Source organism: Hibiscus syriacus, unplaced genomic scaffold (genome assembly GCF_006381635.1).
Source record: "Hibiscus syriacus cultivar Baekdansim isolate YM2019G1 unplaced genomic scaffold, ASM638163v2 tig00111220_pilon, whole genome shotgun sequence".
Classification (NCBI taxonomy): Eukaryota; Viridiplantae; Streptophyta; class Magnoliopsida; order Malvales; family Malvaceae; genus Hibiscus; species Hibiscus syriacus.
Genome location: NW_024063024.1, coordinates 514547 through 525000, shown reverse-complemented (window position 1 = coordinate 525000; position 10454 = coordinate 514547). Strand labels below are relative to the sequence as shown.

At 32.2% G+C, this 10454-nt stretch overlaps 1 protein-coding gene across 1 annotated transcript in view; it reads right to left on the bottom strand.

Moving 5' to 3' along the window:
* Nucleotides 1–1016, bottom strand: part of LOC120156436 (beta-glucosidase 40-like) — a 6776-nt gene extending 5760 nt beyond the window's left edge. The window contains exon 1 of the mRNA XM_039167752.1: nt 818–1016. Coding sequence (XP_039023683.1) covers nt 818–961 — 144 coding nt within the window. The 5' untranslated portion in view covers nt 962–1016. The remainder of the gene's footprint in view (nt 1–817) is intronic.
* Nucleotides 1017–10454: the final 9438 nt, after the last annotated feature.

The window sequence follows — 10454 nt, the reverse complement described above, 5'->3', positions numbered from 1 at the left end:
AAAATATTACGTCAATAATTCTGTCAATTGTTTTTAATGACGGATACCGAATAAAACTTAAACTTAATATTAGATATAATTTTAAAAAAATAAAGTTTCGATATCAAAACGGAACAAAAGTTTATAGAGAAGAGAAGACAAAGAAGAGCAAATTATCATAAAGGTTGACAGAAAAAGATTCGTAAAATAAAAGCAAAACTCAGTGGAGTCTAGAATCTAAAATTAAATAAAGTATAGGCGATTTAACTCAGATGATTACTACAATACCATTCTATATATATAGTTAGAAATAATTTCTATAACATCACTATAAATATATATTTTTTAATTATCTTCATATTTTTGAATAAAAAAGTATTTTAACAATTCGACATAAGTTTTTGAAAATTATCAATTTTCGGGTCAGGATCGCACCCGAAAAACCCACCCGTGTCCATCCCTAATTGTTAACTATTTGCACTAATTAAGGACGTATTAAATATCAAACATGAGCATAATGGAGGGACCAAAAGCCAAATTCAACCAAAATAATCGAGGATTAAAAATAACGGAACGTACAATAACTACCCAATATCTTGAACGGAGAAAGCTCGCCACAAAATCATCATCAACCTCTAAAAACCTATCCCATTAATAAAAATATACAATGCAACATAATCTTGAACCAGATATGGATGCTCAAATTTCATAATTTTCCAATCCCTTTTAATCCGAGGTTGTGATTTATAAAAATAAAGTAAGTCGAAAGAGTGAAACTTTGATGGATACAGTTAACCGGAGAAGAAAGCTTTAGAGCAAAGAGGAAAGAAGAACCAACCTGGAAAGAAGAAGAAGCCGTTCCGAAAATGAAGCCTTTAGGGAAACTGGCTCTGCTAATATTCTGGGAAAATCCAGCTTGGATTAATCCCAAAGCCATCACTGTGATTATAGCAAAAGCAATGCCCTTTCTAAGCAACACCATGTTTGTTTGTTTTTTCAGCCAAAGATTGAAACTTGGGATGAGAGAGTGTATGGAGGGGAGATTTGGGTTTGAGATTTGTTTTTTATAATGAAAAATTAGATTGAGAGAAAGGAAATGTGAAACGAATCAGAAGATGGAAATGGGAATGGTGGCAGCTCATAAGGTGATTATGGTGGTTGTCGTGGTGGTGAGGGTCAGGCTGTGCAGCAAAATGAGCAGAATCTAAAGTCCTGTGTTCACACGTTTTGTGTTCACATGATTAGTGGGTAATAAATTTAAGGTTTACTTAATTAGCTTCTTTTGCTTTTGTTTTGGATTTCTCTAAATACGTATACAATATAGGGTAAATGACAAATTTCATCACTTAACCTTTTTCTCACTCCAATTTTGCTCATTCACATTAAAAATTTTCAATTTAATCACTGAAATTTCAATTTACTCTTATTTTAGACACTCCACCTTTAAATACTAAAAAATTATGAAATCTGCTCAAGAGTTTATTCATTTTTTTAGAAAAAAATCTAATTTTGAGTTCTCTTGTAATTTCTCGATAATGAAACGAAATAAGATGTCCATCCGATCTGAGTTGGAAAAATAATATTTTTTTTGGATGAATATGAATTTAATTGAAAAAAAAAAACCAACTTGTACAATCAAAGAATAAATCACAAACACCTATACATTCAAACCCCACGTTCCACGACTATGACTATCTAATTGATTTCCTCTACAGGTTTTCATACCAATAACCTTCAAACGAACCATCTCCATTAGACGATCTATCAATGCTTTCTCCAAGCACTTCTTCCCCTGAAAAATTCTGTCATTCCTTTCATTCCAAATCAACGCAATGACACAATTCCAAGCCAATCGAAAAATATAAGCCATAACAGATTTTTCACTAGCATTGCAACAAACTCAACCGAGCTCATGCCTCCAATCCATGACATGCCTCGTCATATTACAAGCCGATAATATGCTCCTCCAAATCCTCCTAGAATAACAACAATCAAAGAACAAGTGGTCCCTAAATTCAGTCTCATTTAAACACAAGATACACATGCCATCAATGTTCATACCAAATGATATCAATCAACTCTTAGTGGGGAGCTTGAGCTATCCAACACTGCCATTGTTGAACTATATTTTGATATAACAATTTAAGGCAAAAATGTTTTTGGACTTGAATTGAATTTGCAAAATGTTTTTGGACTTAATTGAATTTATTTAAAGTTTTAAAAGGTTTCAAAAATAATTCAAAGTCCATTAAATTCGAATTTGAGCAAAAATGCTAAATGATGTCAAAGTGCATCCATGCACCCCTGCAGTGCATCCATGCATCCCTGCAGTGCATCCATGCATCTGCACTAATGCATCGATGCATCATGCAATGCATCCAAGCATCCAAACATCGAATGCAATTAGTGCATCGATGCATCTTGCTATGCATCGATGCATCCTTGCTATGCATCCATGCATCATTGCTATGCATCCATGCATCAAGGCTACAACGGCTAGTAACGACTAGTTTATTTGAATTTAATGAAGGGGTATCGATGCACCTTGATCATGCATCGATGCATCATGTTATGGGCAGCCTTTTTGAGTAGAAAAATCATCCCCAAATGACTCCAAAACATCCCCAACGGATATATACAACATCAAACACATTCCAAGCTATAAATACAAGCTAAGGACACTTGAAGAAGTAAGAGAACAACTATCCAAGCAATCAAACACAAGAGAAGAGTTTTTCAATCTTATTTCATCTTTTTCTTGTAAATATTTTGTTCTTGTGAGCTCAATCTTGTAAACACCTACCTTAGAGAGGTTTTCTTGTTTACTTATTTTATCCTTTTGTAAAGGGGTTTTGGTTCTAGATTAGCCCGTGTAAAAGCTAAGGAAAGGTTCTAGTTTAGCCCAGAAAAACTAGGGAGTTTGTAAGGTTACTCTTTATCCTCAAAAGAAAGAACAAATTAGTGAATTTGCTGGAAAATCCTTGGTGAGGAGCTAAGGTAGTGGATGTAGACTTTGGTTTAGAAAGTCGAACCACTCTAAATCGCTGTGCAAATCTCTATCTTTCAATCTCCTTACTCCCTAAACACAAAAACCATTCCAACCCTCTTTGCAAGCAATTCCGATTGTCGATTCGAGCATCCAAAAATCCCAACAAGCCACAAATGAAAAAGGAATGGTAACCTCTAAGCTTAATGCTTTTAATTTTGGTTATTTGGTTGCTCATTTGATTTTAAGCATGCGTGAGTTTTGGTTTTAAATGATTATGCATCATTGTTCTAATCTCATGTATGTTGAAAAGATGATTATGATGAACATTTTAAAGTTATATTAATTTTTGAGAATTTTTAGTTCATCATAATGAATTTTGGTCAAAATTGGTTTTAAATGCTAATGATATCTCTCTAACAATTGATATCAAATTTCAAAATACTTTGATTTTATAAATTTTAATTTTTGGCCTAAATTTGAATGTTTATGCATGTGGTCTAAATGAAAATGATATCTCTCTAGCAATTGATATCAATTTTTTTAAAAATGCATAACATTTTTGGAAAACTTTATGCAAATGCACTTAATTTTAACAATTGGTATTAATATCAAATTTCAATAATTGGTATTGCATAAAGTATTTTAGACTTGGATATATTGAATTTCATGTGCCTATAACATGTTTGTTATTCTTTGTAGAAATTCAATATTTTCTTTAAGTGTCATGAACTTAAAAGCTTAATTTTGTTTGGAATACTATTATTAAGTGGGAGCTTTAATTTTTCAAATGATTTTTAAATGTCAAATTTACTACTTACTCTCCAAAGTTATTTTGAACTTCAAAGATTGAATTATTTTTGATATAACAAAAAGGGGGAGAAGTTTGGTTTAAAAATTCAATTTCTTAATGAAAAAGGGGGAGCTTAACATTTTCATATATTTTCCAACAATTGATATCTTTTTCATTAAACATTTTATTAAGGGGGAGTTTTGCCAAAAACAATTTTTCAAATGTTTTGTTATATCAAAAAGGGGAAGATTGTTGAACTATATTTTGATATAACAATTTAAGGCAAAAAAGTTTTTGGACTTGAATTGAATTTGCAAAATGTTTTTGGACTTAATTGAATTTATTCAAAGTTTTAAAAGGTTTCAAAATCAAAGTCCATTAAATTCGGATTTGAGCAAAAATGCTAAAGGGTGTCAAAGTGCATCCATGCACCCCTACAGTGCATCCATGCATCCCTGCAGTGCATCGATGCATCATGCAATGCATCCATGCATCCAAACATCAAATGCAATTAGTGCATCGATGCATCTTGCTATGCATCGATGCATCCTTGATATGCATCCATGCATCATTGCTATGCATCCATGCATCAAGGCTGCAACGGCTAGTAACGACTAGTTTATTTGAATTTAATGAAGGGGTATCGATGCACCTTGATCATGCATCGATGCATCATGTTATGGGCAGCCTTTTTGAGTAGAAAAATCATCCCCAAACGACTCCAAAACATCCCCAACGGATATATACAACATCAAACACATTCCAAGCTATAAATACAAGCTAAGGACACTTGAAGAAGTAAGAGAACAACTATCCAAGCAATCAAACACAAGAGAAGAGTTTTTCAATCTTATTTCATATTTCTCTTGTAAATATTTTGTTCTTGTGAGCTCAATCTTGTAAACACCTACCTTAGAGAGGTTTTCTTGTTTACTTATTTTATCCTTTTGTAAAGGGGTTTTGGTTCTAACTTAGCCCGTGTAAAAGCTAGGGAAAGGTTCTAGTTTAGCCCGGAAAAACTAGGGAGTTTGTAAGGTTACTCTTTATCCTCAAAAGAAAGAACAAATTAGTGAATTTGTTGGAAAATCATTCGTGAGGAGCTAAGGTAGTGGATGTGGACTTTGGTATAGAAAGTCGAACCACTCTAAATCGCTGTACAAATCTCTATCTTTCAATCTCCTTACTCCCTAAACACAAAAATCATTCCAACTCTCTTTGCAAGCAATTCCGATTGTCGATTCGAGCGTCAAAAAAACCCCACAGCCATCCAGGAGATAATTGAGTTCTTTGGGATATGACTGACTCTTCCTAATCTGATTTAACTTAATTTATAATTTTTCATATAATTTTTTTTATCAAAATGAAAAAATATTTGAATATAATATTATTTTATTTAATACTATAGTTTAATAACTTAATGTTATTTTTGCATATATATATATATACACGAGACGAATTCTTTTTAAATCCAAACATAATCAATCTAATTAAATTTTAAAAATATTAACCTGACTCTAAATTATAATTATATAAAGAAATTGATTCGATCAAATCGAATCAACAAAACTCGTTGGATATAGATTATTTTATCATCATATAGAGCATAAATGAGAATACATTTGATGTTATTATGTAGGATAATCATATAACGTATATATTTATATATAATCTCGATCATTCCACCGATACAGCAAGAATGATGTTTGGAGAAGAAAGTAACCAACAAGCAAAGCCCAGATGTTTTTGCGTGTCGAAAACGCTGGAATTCGCCTTTTGTTCGTGTCCCTGTTTTGCTTTGTGTAATGGAATTTGCTTGTTCTGGTCTTTAGTGACATTAAAATTGAATCGTGGTTTGCCAAGTAAAAAGGTCACGTAAGAGAAAGTAGATGAGGATAAAACCTCGTTATTATTTGACTCCATTGAAAGTTGATTGCTAAAGGCTAAAGCAATTCGATACATCGTATCCCTTGCAACAAAACCACGGACTCTGATTTACTATAATTAAAGTTTTTTTTTTCTGTAAGGTGATCTCACCGATTAAGAGGAGCATTGTTTTTTTTAAAAGTTTTAAATTTAAATAGTTATATTTGTTGGGTGTATGCATTGTCAATTATTAAAAAAGAATTATAAACATATACTAGCATATAATCATCCAAACTATTCAAAAAAAGGGTTTTTTTTAATATTTTTTATAAATATTAAAAAGACTTAAACTCAAACTTATAATTATTATTATTATTATTATTATTATAATAAATTTATTTGAATTAAAACTCAATCAATTCAAAAATTAATTTTTCATCTACAGTTTTAATATTTATCTATTAGATTTTGGATTATTGCTTTTCCAACTAACCAATAGTTTGGTTTAAGATTAAACATTGCCATGAATTTTGCACCATAATACGGATCAACGGGCTAAATATCATGTGGATAATATGTACATTTGCTTTTATATGGTTATATATATGTGAATAGATGCCAAATTTTACAAGTCGATCAAAACTAATAAATTTAATATGATATTATCAACATGGTTTGAAAATTAACTGTGAATATTGATAGTGTTGGTTCAGGTGGTAAGTAGTTTGATATGTTTTAGCATATCTTAAGTTTGAGTTCTTGTGTATATAGAAAGTTCTCGTCGAGAAACTCACCCACCACATTCAAGTATGTGAACTGAGCTGGTCCGGATTAATCAAGGAGAAATATTGCGAACCAGGAAGTCAATAAAAATAAAATCAAATGTGAATTCTTTTATTTTTTTTTAATTTTTTTAATCTTTAATCTTTAAATTTTATTTTATATTATTTAATTTAATATTTTTTTATATATGTTATTGATATTATCTCGAATTCGAATTAATTAAATAATTTATTATAGCAGAATGTCTGGGATGTAAATTGACATCATTATCTTCGAAATCACAATCAAACAAAGCAGAGAACAAGAAGTCGCCCACATTCCTTCACGTTGTTTAGTTGTTGCCGATTCCACAGTTCATGCAATTTGCTAAGTTAACATGAAAACGAAAGCCTTTTTGTATACAAACTTAAAATTTTATATTAAAGGTATAAACTTTTAAAAGTATGTATTAAAAATTTTAAAAATACGAAACTATAAAATTGTATAGATTTAAAATTAAACTATTAATAAAAAAATGTAAATAAAATATTTGAATTATAGGAAAATTTAAAATATTTAGATATGATTGTCCCAAACACTTCCATTCGTCTATCCCTATATATATACTCAAAGATGATTTCGAAAACAACCTTAAATTAAACAAACCCTTTTGTTTTTAGTTATATGTTTTTTTGGTGCTTGTAATTTTCTTATGAGCAAGGCGTGTTAAACTTCAAAGCAACGCAAATGCATGCAAAGAAACAAGTTGATCAACGTCATTTGAAACGTGACCGTCATGCTACATGCAAAGAAGAAATTAAGTCCTTTAATTATCAAGTTGGCGAGTAGTTGGGTTTTGATTATCCTTTCGTTTTCGTATATGATTAAAAGGAAAAGCAAAGAATATGTGTCATATCCGGATTTGACAAGCATCAACTACATGAATATTTGTTTAACACAAATGTACACGGATGATTGTTTTAAATTGATAATATTTGCTTTTTAATTCTTTGATCTTATGGATTTATTGTTGCTGATTTGATTGTATTAAGCTTATATTTGTGCATGATTTTACTTTTTAGAATTAATAGTAAAAAGGGTGCATTCTGTATTTTTTTATTATTTGACCACGGTTGGAGGCATGGGCATGACTCTGGACATGACACGGTCTGACGTGACAGTTTTCTAGAAGGTCCAATCGACAACAATTTTCTAGAATATCTAGTCAACACCTTCTGGAAGGTGGACGGACATAGATATCTTAGGAGATTTATTTTTAATTTTAAAGTTTGAATTTGAAAAACATTTGAAACTATCTTTAGGATTATTTTTCTTTTAATCTCTATGTTTATCTCTAGGATTTTAGAGGCTATAAATATCCTCTTGGGGTAAGCCTAAACACAAAATTCAATTTTCACTCTTCTTCGTGTTTCTAGTTTTATAAAGTTCTTTCTTTTTCATATTTTTGAAGTTTTCGTTTTCGTTTTCATTTTAAGTTTTATTTTTAAACATGCTAAGTATGCCTTTTGTCATGCTTAGCTAATTTTCTCATAAGCCGAAGGCTAAAGCGATGACTCAATTCCAACGTGAGAATTGAAAAACACTTTGAATAACTTCAGAATATCTCTCTCAATCTCTACGTTTATTTCCAAAATCAAAACATTTTTTCAAAATCAAATATTGACTTGGGTCAAGATATTGTTGTGATTAAATGTGTGGGAGGAATGATCGGCTTATTGAAAGTACATTCGACTTCGTGGGAACACACTTGGTGAGATTGCCTTGCTAAGAGGGAATTGAGATCAGAATTAGTAGTTATTGAAACAACAATCCGAGTCGGTCTTCACAAACTTAAACGGTTATTGATCTATGACAACTGATGTTGATCAGATCAATTTTCGAAGCTGAAATCAAAGATTGTCTTGGGTATTTGGTATACAAAGTAGAGTCACGAGGATTGCCATTGTAGACAAAGTAACCGACGTGAATCTCGAAGGAAAAATCTAATTCAATGATCTGAAGGAAATTGAGTCAAAGCGAGGCTTCAGGCTGTTTTTACCATATTTCTTTTTCATTTTACATTCTCTATTTTCTTTATTTTTACTTTAAATTGCTTTTTCTTATTTAATCATTTTTATCAAAACCCCCTATTTTATATATTGCATATTGCCTGATTAAGGCAATTCAAACCGAAATTTGGGAATTTTCTAAGTCCATGTGGATCGACCCTTACTTCTCTTTACTACGTATTTATTTCTTATATATTATTGAGAAGAAGAAATTTATTTTGACATCAAAACGACAGTTGTCAAATTGGCATTGTTGCCTAGAACTTTGCCAAAGTTACTAATTTTTGTTTGCTTTTGATTTATTACAAGGACAAGCCCAGGCGAACTAGTGGAGTACGACCCGAAAATCGAAGCCAGAGCTCAGAGACTTCATGCACAGACACTTTGGGAAAGAATGATACAACAAATAGATCCAGAATCGAGTTTAAAATCAAATTCAGGAAAATTTGTTATATCGAACCAAATCCGATGGATGATCCCACTATCAGAGAGTTAGTCGCAGCTCCTACTGAACAAGAGCCTTTGTGTATTGATTTTCCCTAAGGCGAAACTCCATACCAGTTAAAATTTTTCCTTATTCATCTCCTCCCTACCTTCCGCAGATTACCAAACAAGAATCCACATAAACATCTCACGGAATTTTACATGGTCTGCTCCAGCATGAAACCACATTGAGTAACTGAGGACCAAATGAAACTTAGAGCTTTTTCTTTTTATCGGCTAATGAATGGTTATGTTATTTACCCCCCAAATTCTACTACTACATGAGCTCAAATGACTCGTCTTTTTCTTGACAGGTTTTTTAAGTTATGAAGAAGAATACTTGGAATCAAGCAACTAGAGGGAGAATCACTCAATGACTACTGGAAGAGATTTAAAAAGCTACGTGCTAGTTGCCCACAACATGGGTCAACTGAGCAAACACTCCTTCAATACTTTTATGAATGATTAACTCCCGTGGAAATGAAGATAATCGATGCTGCCAGCAAAAGAGCTTTAGTAAACATGACTCCTACTGAGGCTAGGGATTTAATTTCCACAATGGCTGTAAATTCTCAATAGTTCCACCCAACTAATGAACCTCCTCGAGGGGTTCATGAGATAATTTCATCTTCCTTAGAAAGTAAGATAGATAAATTAAATGAATTAGCCAACTCTCTTATTGTAGGAAAGATAGGACCCAACATATTATATGGAATATGTGCATTACCTGATCATCCAATAGATGGATGTCCATTGATTCAAAATAACACATCGACTCAAGTTAATGCAGTATGGAACTTTCTAGGACCTTCCCAGAGGGCATATAATCCCTACAATAATACTTACAACCCATGATGGAGGGATCATCCAAATTTTAGTTGCGCTCAAAACTAAAGGTCAAATCAAGCTTATCAACCAAGGCTACCATTACCACCCCAACAGTCGTAGAAGTCATCGTTAGAATCAATCGTTGAAAGATTACCTATTTCTAATGAAAAGTTCCAGATTCATACCGAAGCTCACTTCCAAGAGATGAACAAAAAGATAAGCCAACTGGCTTAGACCGTAGGACGTTTGGAATCACAAGGTAAATTTTCGTCTCAAACCGAGGTAAATACAATGGAGAATGTTAGCGCCATTACTCTTTGGAGTGGTACAGTTGTCTCACGACCTGTTCCAGAAGATGAAGCAATCCAAAAAGAAAAGAAGATTATTGACTCAGGATCCCAGAAGAATAGAAATGAAGTACAAACGGATCCAACACCATCTTCCTATGATGTGCCACCATATTTTTCATTGAGGTTAGTAAAAAGGGATAAACAAGCTACGGAAAAAGAAATGCTAGACATATTTCGGAAGGTGGAAATCAATATACTTCTCATTGAGGTTATCTGAAAAGTTCAAATGTATGCTAGGTTTTTGAAGGACATTTGTACAACAAAGAGGAAGTCTTTTGGGATTGAGAAGGTAAATCTGGGAGAACATGTCTCAGCTGTTTTCCAACTAAATTGCCACCAAA